This window comes from Scylla paramamosain, chromosome 23, assembly GCF_035594125.1.
Source record: "Scylla paramamosain isolate STU-SP2022 chromosome 23, ASM3559412v1, whole genome shotgun sequence".
In the NCBI taxonomy this organism is placed as follows: Eukaryota; Metazoa; Arthropoda; class Malacostraca; order Decapoda; family Portunidae; genus Scylla; species Scylla paramamosain.
The window spans coordinates 18385223-18400222 of NC_087173.1; the positions used below are offsets into that span (position 1 = coordinate 18385223).

Sequence of the window (15000 nt, forward strand, 5' to 3'; positions counted from 1 at the left end):
GATTGCAGATAGGGAGGAGATAGGAAAGAGATACGGAGGTGATAGGGAGGAGGTAGGGAAGAGATAGCAGATAGGAAGGAGATAGGGAAGAGATAGGGAGGTGATAGGGAGTAACTAGGGAAGAGATAGCAGATAGGGAGAAGATAGGGAAGAGATAGGGAAGAGATAGGGAGGTGATAGGGAGGAGATAGTTAGGAGATAGGGAGGAGATAAGGAAGACATAGGCAAGAGATAGAAAGGAGATAGGGAGGTGATAGGGATGAGATAGAGAGGAGACAGGGAGAAGATAGGAATGGATCGATAGGTCTATATTGAAATAAACACGATGCATGAGAAGGAAATGAAAAGCAAGGTAAAATGTGCCTTATACCCACTTGTCTTAAGGTTTATTTCGAAGGAACTACGATATATGGGAGGGGAATGAAAAGCAAGGTAAAATGTGCCTTATACCAACTGATCTTAAGGTTTTCATCGAAGGAACTACTTTGTACAAGGCGGACATGGTAGGCAAGGTAACATTTGCCTTGTATTCTCTGATCTTAATGCCAATATTGAAGTAACCGCGATATATGAAAAGGAATTAATAAGGAAGATTTATAAAGCACCTATGTATGTATATATTCTCTCGTATGTATGAAAGAGAAATACGAGTAGATAATGAAGGCAGCATATCACTTATACTCACTGATCGTAACGGGTATCAGGAGAGAGAGAGAGAGAGAGAGAGAGAGAGAGAGAGAGAGAGAGAGAGAGAGAGAGAGAGAGAGAGAGAGAGAGAGAGAGAGAGAGGTAATATTCTCCTTGTAATCTTATAGCTAGGAAGGGAGAGAGATAGCAGGTTTGTTTTCCTGAGGCGGGAGTAGCAGATCTAAGTGACAGCAGGGCGGGGAGCTGACGAGGGAAGGGGCAGCAGCAGCAGGTTTGATTGTGTTGTGTTGATTGCTGGAATGCGAGGGATAAAATGCATGGGGGGGGTTTGTCATGAATGGTGGGCAGTGATGGTACTTCTTCCTCTTCTTGGTCAGTGTTGTTCGAGTTTCGCCTTTGCAACACCACGTCTTCTTTCGTTGTTGTTCTGTTTCTTTACTGTCTGTTTGTTTTTGCGTTTTTTTTTCTTTATAGTTTGTGTTTATTTATGTTATTTACCAATATTTGTAGCTCTTTTTTTTCTTTAGTATGTTTCCGCTTTGTTTTTGTTTATTTTTTAGTCTTATCGATTTTTTTTTTATTTTGATACTTTACTGTTTATTTATATTTTTCTCTTCCTCTTTGTTTTCATTCTTTCTATCTTTCTCTGTTATCTTTATTTTTTTCAGCTTTATTTTTATTTACCTCCTGCAGTTTCTTTTTTTTTTTTTTTTTTGTTCTTTCAATCTCTTTCAGTTACGTGTCAGAATTTTTATCTTCTTCGTTTCTTTCCATTTATTCTTTATCTTTCTGTTATATGTCAAAAGTTTTACAAGTTCTCATTTTCTGTTCTCTTCTGCTCGTAATTAACAGCGAAGCTCCCTCGTGTACATAGAAAAGTAAGAGTCATGTTCGAGAATATAAAGAGTGTTTGCTGGATGCGCATTGGAGTAGATTGAACAAGAGTGTGAGTGGCGGTGAAGGATCCAGCGAGCACAGGTGATCACGTTTCATCAGCGGGAGTTATTGCAGTAGAGAAAAAAATCAAGGAACGTGTTAATATATTTGAAAGCTGTTGACTTGACATCTCTCCTAATGAAAACACACACACACACACACACACACACACACACACACACACACACACACACACATATCATGAACTGGTGAGTGAATGGTATTGAAGAAACATAATAATTAGAAAAGTAGCAATGATATAAAGAACGAAATAAAAAGAAATGTGCCTTTATATGAAAACAGCTTATTTGAAATGTAAAAAAAAAAAAAAAGAGAGAGAGAGAGAGAGAGAGAGAGAGAGAGAGAGAGAGAGAGAGAGAGAGAGAGAGAGAGAGAGAGAGAGAGAGAGAGAGAAAAGGTAAATTAAGGTGTGGTTGGCGTTGTTTTGTAATGAGATCGACGCATTGCTGACAAAAAAAAAAAAAAACACGTATTTGTAGATGTGAAACCAAATAACTTCACGTCACACTAAGAAGGAGAAAATCAGAACGCGGCATTCCGGAAAAAAAAAAAAAAACTCTTGTAGGTGTGTAAACCATAAATTTCACAAACAGATAACCCAAACGTGTGTGTGTCATTGAAGGGACGAGGGAAACCAGTCACCGTTCATCTTTTTATCATCAGAACAAGACACTACAAGGGGAAAAAAAATAAAAAAAACGTATTTATAGATGAGAAAATTATTTGCTCCACATCTCGCTGGGAAAACAGGATAAGCCGGCTTGTGTGTGGCAACGAAGGGACGAAGGAAAGTAACCCACGCTGTCGTTTTATCATCCTAACTAGGCAATGCATAAAAAAAATTGAAGAACGCATTTGTAGACGTGAAAACCACTTACCTCACACCTCTCTTCCTCACACCTCGCTAAAAGAAAGAGAAATAAAAATGATAAACCAAAGTGATAAGCATTGAAGGGACGAAGGGACATTATAGTCAGCAGGTGATACAGAAAATAAAGATTAAAAAAACGTATAAGAATATGTAAAAAAAAAAAAAAATCTCGTTGAAGGGACAGGGAAACTAGACGGCGTTTATTTGTTATCATTAAAACGAGGCAATACGATAAAAAAAAAAGAAAGAAAAAAAGATTAAAGAACATATTTGTAGACACGAAAACCATTTACCTCACAAACAGGATAAAGCAGCGTGCAGGCGGCGTGGGAGGGACGAGATAGCGAGACAGCGAGTAGGAGTAGACACGGCTGGCTCTCTTTTACCACGGCAACCCCAGCGCGGCCACTCAGCGAACCGCGTCTGGTCTGTTTGAGTAAACTTTAATTCAGAGTAGCGCAGGCCTTGTGTTTGCTGTGACTGCTGTACCGGTGTGTGTGTGTGTGTGTGTGTGTGTGTGTGTGTGTGTGTGTGGGAAGGTTTATTTACTCGTACAGACACCGGGCAGGGTATGACTATCATATCACAATTAGCAGTTATTAATCCTAGTGAAAAAAAAAAAAAAAACTGATAATTTGTCTGTTACTTGTCATTCACCTTAAGATTACATAAAAAATACCTACATGGAGGAAAAAAAAGTGCGTGTGCGTGTGTGTGTGAAGGTGTGTGTGGGAGGCAGGCAGGCAGGCAGGGAGACAGACAGGCAGGCAGGCAGGCGGGCAGGCAGGTACGTTCCACCCTAGCGAGCAACTGTAATGCATCAGGAAGGGGAAAAGGGAGAAGGGAAGGGGAAACACTCGTTGGTTAGGTTACGTTAAGCTCCTCCCCTCCTCCCCCTCCTCCCCTCCTCCCCTCCTCCCCTCCTCCTCTTCTGCGTCGGTGTGATGGAAGCGCGCATCATTATCCCCTCACAAGCTTGGCGTAACATAACTCTACGTGCGCCGCAATTCACATAGTATTTACTTACACTAGATTCTCTTCCCCCTCTCTCTCTCTCTCTCTCTCTCTCTCTCTCTCTCTCTCTCTCTCTCTCTCTCTCTCTCTCTCTCTCTCTCCTCGTCTCATCTCTGTCAAGGTAAGAGGGAAGAGCAGAATAGAATTACAGCCTCTTTAGTTGTCTACAGTTTGTTATAAGTCTTTAACCTCCTCGTTCTTATACTGATACCCATTATAAGGTTGTCTTATAATGTTCTCAGTAAGCCTTTTATTTTTTCTCAATGGGGACTTTTTTTTTTCTCAGTGCAATTGGCCTTTTGGTTTTGTTCCTCTCTTACATAAAAAAAAAAATTACTATTTCATCCTTAGTCTTGAATTGGGTACTGTGACTGATATGAAAGCCAGATGCTCACTTGTTTATACTCATACTCGCTCTAAGTACAAGTTTTCGTGCGCTTACTCATGTCAAGGCTGCGTCAGTTACTCAGCTCTGCGTCTACACTCTTGCTTTCTCACTCAGGCAAGACTCACGCTTCATTTACTCATTCATTCATGCAGTTTGGGAATCATGGTGCTTTGTAATGGTTGTTCTACTTGTTTAATTCTCTTTTTTACTTTTTAAATCCTTCCATCCTTTCCTTGTTTCACCTATATTTTTTTCCTCCTTTTATTCCTTCACTTCTTCCTATGTCTCTTTTTCTCTCTATCCCTTGTATTCGTACTTCCATCTCTCCTTCCTTTCTTCTCCTCATCCTTTTTTCTACTTTTCCCTTCCTCCTTCCCTCCTAATGATCATTTTTTTTTCTTCCTTCCATTCCTTTATCTCTTCCTATGCCTTTTTTTATCTATCCTTCATCCTTCCTTCCTTTTCTTCATTCATCTTTCTACTTTTCGTTCTTTTCGTCTTCTATTCCTTCATTTCTTTCTACATCTCTTTTTCTCCCTATCTCTTTATTTCTACCTTCCTGTCTTCTTCCTTCCTTCCTTTCATTCCTCTGTTTACTTATTCACTCTCTCCCTCACTCCGTTTATTAATTCCTTCTCCCATCCTTCTATAAATCCCGAGGCTCCTTTTTTCTCTATCCCTTTATTCCTCTCTCCCACCCTTCTTTCTACCTCCCCTCTCTTCACTTCTCTCTCTATTTCCCTCCTTCCTTCTCTCCCTCATTCCATTAATCACTCCCCTCCTCCTTCCATTCTTGCAACCCTTTATACCTCCCTCCTTCCCTCCTTCCCTTCTTCTCCCCCTCCTTTTCTTTTACCCGGATCCATTTATCCATCTTTACATCCCTCCTTTCATCCATCTATCCTTATTATCAAGCTGCATCAATTCCTCTATTCGTTCATCCATCCATCAACCCATCCTTCCTGTCAAACCCACATCCGTTCCTCCCTCCAGTCATCCCTCCCTTCCTCTCTCCCTCCATCCATCAATCCGCTCATCCATCCAGCCAGCCATCCTTTCATCCAATGCGGCGGGAATAATAAGCCAAACTTTTCATTGGCAGAAGTAATAATGGAACAAACAAGTCTTGAAGGATGCGTGTCGAGTTTCAATTACAGATCAACTGGAAAACATGTGAAAAGCGAAGCGCAGAGAGAGAGAGAGAGAGAGAGAGAGAGAGAGAGAGAGAGAGAGAGAGAAGAGGCAAAGCGAGGCGAAGCGAGGCGTGACTTTGACTGACTGACTGACTGACTGACTGAGCGAGCGAATGAGCCGAGTGAGACGAGTGACTGAGCCGAGTAGCGCACACTCCTCTCGTTTTTCCGCCTCAATTCACAAACCAGTGACTCCGAAGTTGGAAAGTTTTCAGAATCTGATTATGAAAAGGATACGAGTTGGAGGCAGCAACGTAGCCAGTCCCGGAAGGTGGGGAAGGGGTTGGGGGTATGTAGGGGTGTGAAGGAAGGGGTTGAAGGGGAAGTAAAGGGATGAGGAAGGGGAGTGTAGGGGTGTAGTACTGAAGAGAGGAATTGAAGGGGAGTTGAAGGGGGTAGGTTTGTGAAGAGGGTGACTGAGAAGTGAAGGAGGGGAGGAGGGGGAGTTGAAGGGGGTGGAAAGTGTGGAGAGGGAAGGGGTGTTTTTATAAGGGAAAATGAAGGAAATGGGGTGATGACAGGCATCCTAGGTTACTCTCTCTCTCTCTCTCTCTCTCTCTCTCTCTCTCTCTCTCTCTCTCTCTCTCTCTCTCTCTCTCTCTCTCTCTCTCTCTCTCTCTCTCTCTCTCTCTCTCTCTCTCACTATCGACTCGTATCATTAAAGGCGTCATTCATTGGAGGGACGAGTGCCTGTGCTTGTCATTGGTGCCGCCGAGAGAATGTGAAACTGAAGTAAAACAAATGAAAGTAAAATAATTGTGGAAGTAAAGTAATATGAAGTGAAATGAACGGAAGTCAATATGAATGATGATAAAATTCTTCACTGTAAGCAGAATAAATAATGAGAATTTATATAAACGTGTACATGTAGTAAAGATAGAGGCGATGAAGTGTGGATAAACATGGTGATCGATGGTAACACTGTCTATTAAGTATGACCAGAACAGAAAGGTTGTAAGAAGCGTATACATTTGGGAGAAATTTGAGAGAAAAACTGGTGATGACATAGATTTGAATGTTGCAGCTCAGATGAAAATGAAAACAATTGAAAACAACCAAAGAAAAAAAATATTGCAAGGTATAGTTGTTGAAGAAATAGAAAAAAGATAAAAATAAAAGAGTGACTGAAACACAAAGAAAATGAGAGCATGTTAAAAACGTATATATTTACTAGAAAACTACGAGAAAAAGTTAGTAAAATAGATGAGAATGCTGCACCAGTACTAATGAAAACGACTCACAATAAGCAAAGACAAGGAAAAGCTGTGAAAGAAATAGAAGGAACTTATAAACGTTGTAAGAATTAAGGTAAAAAATAGAAGATAAATGAGTGTTACAGGACAAATCTCGAGAAAAATACAGGAACTGAGAACAATCAAAAGACAAACTATTTCTATTAAATAAAAATCAAGAAAACCATGTTGAGATCAATGAAAAATTAGAAAACAGGAAAAGACGTGACAAAAATAAATAAATAAATAAATAAATAAATAGATAATGAAAAAGTAAGATGTAAAAATTTAAACGACGATTCACTGAAAATACAAGAAAATATACAATAAGGAAATGTTTGATTATGTTAGGTTATGTTAAATTAGATTGTATATATGTTATGTTTTGTTATATTAGGATGGGTTGTGGTAGGTTAGGTTAGTTTGGTTAAGTTAGGTTAGTTTGGTTAGGTTAGGTTAGGTTAGGTTGGGTTAGGTTAGTTTGGTTAGGTAGATTGTAGGTTAGGTTAGTCTAAGTTAGTTTGGTTAGATAGGTTAGGTGAGGTTAGTTTAGTTTAGTTTAGTTAGGTTAGGTTAGGTTAGGTTGTAGGTTAGGTTAGGTTAGTTTGGTTAGGTTAGGTTAGGTTAGGTTAGCTTGGTCTGGTTAGGTTAGGTTAGGTTAGTTTGGTTAGGTTAGGTTAGGTTAGGTTAGGTTGTAGGTTAGGTTAGATTAGGTTAGTTTGGTTAGGTTAGGTTAGGTTAGGTTAGGTTAGGTAGGTTAGGTTAGGTTAGGTTAGGTTAGGTTAGGTTAGTTTGGTTAGGTTAGGTTAGGTTTGGTTAGTTTGGTTAGGTAGGTTAGGTTAGGTTAGGTTAGGTTAGGTTAGGTTAGGTTAATTTGGTCTGGTTAGGTTAGGTTAGTTTAAGTTTGGTTAGGTTAGGTTAGGTTTGGTTAGTTTGGTTAGGTAGGTTAGGGTAGGTTAGGTTAGGTTAGGTTAGGTCAGTTTGGTTAGGTTAGGTTAGGTTAGTTTGGTCTGGTTAGGTTAGGTTAGTTTAAGTTTGGTTAGGTTAGGTTAGGTTAGGTTAGGTCAGGTTAGGATGGTTAGGTTAAGTAAGCTGGTTAGGTTAGATTGCTGTTAGGTTAGGTTACGAGGGATGACTAAAAAAAAGAAACAAAAAATGTGTAGAAGACAAAACCTTTTATAGAAAAAAAGTAGAAAAAAACAAGAAAAAAAAAGGTTGCTAGGTACAAATCACACAGACATGCAAAAAAAAAAAAAGATTGAGAAAACAAACTAATTAAAATAACTATTAGGGGAAAAAAACGAATAAAAAAAGAACTGTAGAAGTCCCCCCCAAAAAAAAAGTTACGAGAGAAAAAAAAAAAACAGGAAAAAAAATGATGATGGTGCAAGTGTACCCTGGAATGAGGAAAAAAAAAATAGTAGCAATAAATAAGAATGAAGGAAGAGTTTAAGAATTCCGTAATATAATGACGGTGGTGGAAAAAAAATAGAAAGAAAAAAAGAACAGAGGCTATGATGAATGTACAACACCGCAATTAAAAGAGAAGGAGGAGGAGGAGGACGAGGAGGACGAGGAAGAGGAGGACGAGGAGGAGGAAGACGAGGAGGACGAGGAGGAGGAGGAGGAGGAGGAGGAGATGCATAAGAATAAGAATAAGAAGAAAAAGAAGAAAGAAAAAAAAGAAGGAAGAGTAAAAGGAAGACGAAGAGGAGGAACAACAACAACAACAACAACAACAACAACAACAACAACCTCACCTAACGTAACCTAACCCACATTCCATCTACCCAGTCTACCTCACCTTACCATTCCTTACCTTACCTAACCTTAACTTACCTGCCTCACACTGTACCCCCTCCTACTTCACCCACCTACCTACCCCCCTTCATCCTCTGCTGCCTTACCTGGGCCCAGTAGAACCCACCAGTCCAGTCCCCCTCGCCATAAACAGCTTGGTAATTATGAAATGTGTCCCGCCCGCCTCCCAGCAAAGCCCCCGCCTGAGTGACTGCTACCATTAGGAGGCGTCGGATCACAGGGGACGCGTCGGCCGCCCTCCACGATCATATGCATTACCTGAAGGAGGCGCAGCAGGAGGAGGAAGAGGAGGAGGAGGGAGATAAGGTAGATAAGAATGGAAGGAGGAGTTGGATAAATTGGAAGGGTGTAGTACGGTAAGTTTGTGAGAATTTGAAGGTTAAAGGAGGAAAAGGAGGAGGAATTGGAGAAGAAGGGAGATGGGGAAAAAAGGAAGGTAAAGTAGATTGGAAAGGAAAGAGGAGATGGATAAATTAAGAGAAAAGTAACATAAGTTTGTGTGTAAAAAATTGTTAGAGGAGGAGGAGGAGAAGGAGGAATAAGAGGAGGAGGAGGAGGAAGAGGAGGAGAAAGAAGAGAAGGAGGACGTAGATAAGAATGAAAAAATAAACATAAAAAAAGCAAGCACGAGTATAGAATAAATTAGAAGAGCTGGAGGTGGAGGAGGAGAAGAGGAGGAAGAGGAAGGAAGGAAGGAAAGGAGATGGAGGTGGAAGGAAAGAAAAAAAAACAGAAGTATAAGCATGAAAATATAAAATGAGTGGGAGGAGGAGGAGGAGGAGGAGGAGGAGGAGGAGGAGGAGGAGGAGGAAGAAAATATGAAAGGTGAGGGAGCATAAAGAACTTAAGATGAATGAGAGAGAGAGAGAGAGAGAGAGAGAGAGAGAGAGAGAGAGAGAGAGAGAGAGAGAGAGAGAGAGAGAGAGAGAGAGAGACGCATAACAAATAGAAAAAAAATACATTTAAATCATTACAAAAAACTCCTTTATTCCTGCAAATATTATTAATTACCACTTATATCAACTTCTTTAGCAATTCAAACATATTACAACAATACACCCAAAAAATAACAAATACAACACCTTTTATCAATTAACCTCTTTTGCACCTGTGATCCGAGTCATTATTTGTACTATACTCTCGCTCACCTGGTGTTTAAGGCGTTTCTACCGTGATGCGCAGGGCAATATTTACCTTACAGCAGGGACAAGTAAGGCAGGGAATGGCACGCAGCATTCCGTGACCCGTGGCTGCCCGTGTGTGTATAGTCCTTTCATAACTCAATACGCGCCCTAATGCCTCGGACAGTAAGGGCATTAATACCATGCACGCTGTTTCTATGCCCCGCCAGATGGCCTAATGTTGTTTTCGTTATGATGTTCACTGCTGGAAAAAAAAAAAAAAATGTGGGGATTATAACTGGTGCCTTTTTTTTTTTTTTTTTATCTCGTCCTTTTTTCTCTGAGTTGAAAAGTCTTCTCTTCGATTGTAAGATTTAAATAGTATGTGTACGTTATAACTGCGGAAAGATGTTATTGATAGTAAGGAAGAGAGTGATTGGGTAGTAGCAGTAGTAGTAGTAGTAGTAGTAGTAGGAGGAGGAGGAGGAGGAGGAGGAGGAGGAATTATTTTATTATCATTATTATTATTATTATTATTATTATTATTATTATTATTATTATTATTATTATTATTTGTAGTAGTAGTAATAGTAGCAGTAGTAGTAGTAGTTGTTGTTGTTGTTGTTCTTGTAGCAGCAACAGCAGCAGCAATAATAGTACTAGTAATAGTAGCAGCTGCAGTTCTTATCATTGTAGTAATAGTAGTAGTAGTAACAGCAATAGTAGTAACAGCAGCACTAGCAGCAAAATTAGCAGTAGGAATAATGGTTCTTGGTGTCTAAAAGAATAACAATACCAAGAAATATTTAGCATAGCATCAAGGCAACACACCTTACAATTATACACACCGGACTGACCACTGCTTCTGTCCACCTCAGAGGGCCGCTACCAGATGGTGGGGTGGACGGGCGACCTGCTGGTGACGGAGGTGACCCGCGAGGACGCCTTCACCGCCTTCTCCTGCCGCGTGAGGGACCAGCTGGGCGGCGGGAGGGAGCTGTCTTCCCGCACGCCCGCCAAGATTACCGTCCAGGGTGAGTCTGTCTGAGTGTCTGTCTGTATGTCTGTTAGTTTTTGTTTGTCTGAGTGTCTGTCTGTCTGTCTGTCTGTTAGTTTTTGTTTGTCTTTCTGTCTGTCTGTCTGTATGTCCGTCTGTCTGTCTTTTTTCCTTCTGTCTGTCTGTCTGTCTGTCTACCTATTTATCTATCTATTGATCTATCTAGTAATCTGTCTATCTTTCTTTCTTTCTCTCTTTCTTTTTCTTTCTTTCCTCCTTTTTTCTTGCTTTCTTTAAAAACAACATTTTTTAAAATTTTCTTATTTTTTATTGTTCGTATGTATATTATCTGTTTTTTAGAGAGAGAGAGAGAGAGGAGAGAGAGAGAGAGGAGAGAGAGAGAGAGAGAGAGAGAGAGAGGAGAGAGAGAGAGAGAGAGACAGACAGACAGACAGACAGAATAATTCTCCCTAACTTCTGAACTTCTGAACTACACAGAGGAACTAAAAAACCTTGCAAAGACTCCAGAAGTGTTACGAAGGCCTTCCAATCCCTCTAGGCTTGAATTTATAAGGAATTTGAATACATGGGCAGGATTTTATGTTCTCAAATCATCATTGATGTCCCACGGGGGCTTTCTGGGAATTATATAAATCTCTCTCTCTCTCTCTCTCTCTCTCTCTCTCTCTCTCTCTCTCTCTCTGGAAACGAGAGTGATATATGAAATGAACTTGTGTTGATGGAAAAACAGGAAAAAATAAAGTTAGCAAGATTTCTCTCTCTCTCTCTCTCTCTCTCTCTCTCTCTCTCTCTCTCTCTCTCTCTCTCTCTCTCTCTCTCTCTCTCTCTCTCTCTCTCTCTCTCTCTCTCTCTCTCTCTCTCTCTATGAGGTGTGTACAGGGTGAGAGATGAAAGGAACACATTTGCCTAACACATTCACCAGCACCACCCATCCTGCGCTGTGGCTCTTCTTCTTCGCCCTTCTTAGCGCACCGCCATCTGCATTCTAAAGCCTCGGGTCTCTGTGCTACGTGGCGCTGTCTGGGTCTCGGTCTGGGTCGCGGTCTCGGTCTGGGTCTGGGTGCTTCTCAACCTTGAGTGTTTTGCTCAGGGCCTCTTTCGTTTTCTATAATTGTCGTTTGATTTTTGTGTTTGGTGTTTTTGTTGTTGTGGTGTTTGTTTGTTTGTTTGTTTGTTTGTTTGTTTGTTTTTTCACTTCCTCTTGTTTCCCTGTTTCTTCTTCCTTGGTAGTGTTTTTTTTTTCTTTTTTTGTCTTCCACGGTGTCTTCTCCTTTCTCCCTCTCGTAATATTAATGATAATGATAATAATGATAATAATAACAATAATAATTATGTAATAACAATAATAATGATAATAATAATAATAATAATAATAATAATAATAATAATAATAATAATAATAATAATAATAATAGTGATAATGATAATGCTAATAAGGATATTTAATAGGAGAAAAATTAAATTGATATGAAAAACGATTAAAATAATAATGAGATCATTAGTCCTACAAAAACAACAGTAACAACAACAACGATTACTACTACTACTACTACTACTACTACTACTACTACTACTACTACTACTACTACTACTACTACTACTATACTGCCATTATTCCTGGTTCCATCACCACCACCACCACCACACCACTACTACTACTACTACTACTACCATCACCACCACCACCACCACCACCACCACCAAAAACAACCCTAAACATGCAACTGACCTCCCTCCCTTGCCCCTCTCCCACGACCCTCACCACCACCCTGCCGTAAGCCCCAACCCACTAACCACTGAGGCAGTCTCGCGGGCCAGGCAGCGTATGTACCTCCTCCCCGTTGGCTATTCATCAGGCAGGCTTTATAATTTAAACGCCTTTAATGCAAAATTCTACCTGTTTTAACTATTCATAGGAAGGCGTTGCGTATTTCATGACAGCGGGGGACCAGAGGCGAAAAGTGAGAATTACAGCAAATTATTCATGCCTCTAAGTGCCACGTGACCTGGGGAGAGTGAGGGAGAGGCAGGGAGAGGGAGAGGGAGGGGGTGGGAGGTGAGCTGGAGGAGAAGGGAAGGTGGATAGGTGAAAGATGAAGAGATGGGTGAAAGATGGAGGGATGGGATTGTGTGTAAGAGAGAGAGAGAGAGAGAGAGAGAGAGAGAGAGAGAGAGAGAGAGAGAGAGAGAGAGAGAGAGAGAGAGAGAGAGCGCGGAGGGGGGAGCAAAATGAGAGGAAGAGGATGAAAGGCTAAGTTTGAAGAGAGTAACAGAGAGTAATGAAGGAGGAGGAGGAGGAGGAGGAGAAATATGAGAAGAAGAAGAAGAAGAAAAGAAGAAGAAAAAGAAGAAGAAGAAGAAGAAGAAGGATAGACATTCATGAAAAGAGGAAGAAGTAGTAGTAGTAGTAGTAGTAGTAGTAGTTGTAGTAGTAGTAGTAGTAGTAGTAGTAGTAGTAGTAGTAGTAGTAGTAGTAGTACAAGAAGAAGAATGAAGGAGAAGAAGAAGAAGGAGGAGGAGGAAGAAGACGAACAAAAACAAGAAGAAGAACAAGGAGAAAAAAATAAAAATAAACTACACATGAAGAAGAGAAAGATCCATCATAATTGACAGACAAGAAAGAGAAGGAAAAGGAAGAAAAGGAGGAGAAGGAAGAGGTGGAGAAGGAAGAGAAGGAAGAAGAGGAGGAGGAGGAGAAGGACAGATAGAGGAGGAGAGTCATGGGTGTGTAGGGGAGAGGAAGGCAGTGGGTGCTGCAACGTTAAGACTAAAATGGTTTCCCTGTTCGTTGAATGTTGAAGGCAGGTCCTCCCGCCCTCGCCTGGCCTGTCTCCTCCCGCCCCGCCGCCTGGCATGTCTCAGGTGTGTCCGACAGGTGGGGGGCGGAGAGAGAGAGAGAGAGAGAGAGAGAGAGAGAGAGAGAGAGAGAGAGAGAGAGAGAGAGAGAGAGAGAGAGAGAGAGAGAGAATATAATTTCCTTCACATGCCATTTTTTTCAATTAAGACGTTATTTTTATTTACAATTTTAAGTTAAAAAAAAAGACATCAGAGAAATAAAGAAAAAAACTTGAGAGAGAGAGAAAGAGAGAGAGAGAGAGAGAGAGAGAGAGAGAGAGAGAGAGAGAGAGAGAGAGAGAGAGAGAGAGTGAACGAAGGAAGAGGAATTGTTTAGATGCAATATGTGAGACGGACGAACACACACACACACACACACACACACACACACACACACACACACACACACACACACACACACACACACACACACACACACACACACACACACACACGCAGACACACGCACGCACACACGCCGTTTATTTGGAGAACGATGCCAGAATTAATTATGGTTCGAGAAATGTGACAGTGACGTTCATAATAAGCAGAGGTGAGAGAGAGAGAGAGAGAGAGAGAGAGAGAGAGAGAGAGAGAGAGAGAGAGAGAGGGAGAGGGTTATGAAATGAAACGTATGAATATTTATAAAGACGTTGAATGAAAGAGTTGAGGTTGAAAGCAAATAATGGAAGATGAACATTGATTAAAAGGTGGGGTTATGTAGAGAGAGAGAGAGAGAGAGAGAGAGAGAGAGAGAGAGAGAGGGAGCTGTTTGTCACTTTCCTCCACCGCTTTCTCTCCACGCTCTTCCTCACTGTCACCCACAACCTTTCACTCACATTTTCCCTCTCACAAACCTCTCACATTCCTCTTCCTCTCTCACTTTCAATAAGCTCTCATTCTCTCTTTCACTATCATTCTTCCCCCTTCATCCCTTCCCTTCTCCTTTTTCTCTCTACTCTCTCTTCCCTCTCCTCTCTTCATTCTCTCTCTCTTCCTCTTCTCCATCTCTACTTTTTCTTCTCTATTTTCTCTTTTTCCTCTATTCTTTCCTCTTCATTTTCTCCCTTCTTCTCTTCAGCTCCATCTTTCCTCTCTTCATTCTTTCCCTTCCCCATCTTCACTACCATTTTTCCTCTTCATTTCCTCCCTTTCCTCTCTATTTTCTCTCCTCACCTCCACCTTTTTCCTCTTTTATTTTCTCCTTTCTCTTTCTTCATTTTCTCGTTTCTTCTTTCATTCTCTCCCTTCTCCCTCTTCACTTGTACCACTTTCTATCTTCATTCTCTCCCATTTCTTCATCTCTACCTTTTCACCTTTTCATTCTCTCCTTCCTCTCTTCACTCTCTCATTTCCCTATTCATCTTTACTCTTCCTCTCCTCCCACCCATCATTCCCTTCTTCACATTTCCCATCTTCATCTTTCATCATTTCCCTCTTCATCACCTTCATTTTCACTTTCCTTCATCCATCAATCTTTCTATTCACTTCATCTCCTCCCTTTCCATCTCTCTATCCCTCCACCTTCACCTCCTCTTGTCTCCTTCCTACTCCCCTTTACCCTCTCGCCCTCTCCTCCCCACGCCTCCCTCAGGATCAACACGCCCTTGCACGCCACTCTGCGCCCCCCAGCCTCGCAAAAACATCACCAGGCGTTCCTGTAAACATTTGGAGGAGACAGCAGCGTCCCTAAATTGAATACGCCTCTCTCTGACTCTCTGTCTCTCTGTCTCTCTCTGTCTCAGGCACTGTATGACCCTTGCGGCTTTTGGAGTTTAGGTTAAGTTAGGTTAGTAGGTTAGGTTAGGTTAGGTTAGGTTGGTGAGTTAGGTTAGGTTAGGTTATGTTAGGTTAGGTGAGTTAGGTTAGGTTAGGTTAAGTTAGGTTGGTGAGTTTGTTTGT

At 41.1% G+C, this 15000-nt stretch overlaps 1 protein-coding gene across 3 annotated transcripts in view; it reads left to right on the forward strand.

The window, feature by feature from the left end:
- Positions 1-15000, forward strand: part of LOC135112344 (cell adhesion molecule Dscam2-like) — a 145323-nt gene that overhangs the window by 38519 nt on the left and 91804 nt on the right. For all 3 annotated transcript variants that reach the window (XR_010274280.1, XR_010274278.1, XM_064026702.1), the window contains exon 4: positions 10124-10279. Coding sequence is in view for 1 of the 3 variants with exons in the window: in XM_064026702.1 (XP_063882772.1) it covers positions 10124-10279 (156 nt within the window). In the remaining 2 variants the exon portion in view is untranslated. The remainder of the gene's footprint in view (positions 1-10123; positions 10280-15000) is intronic.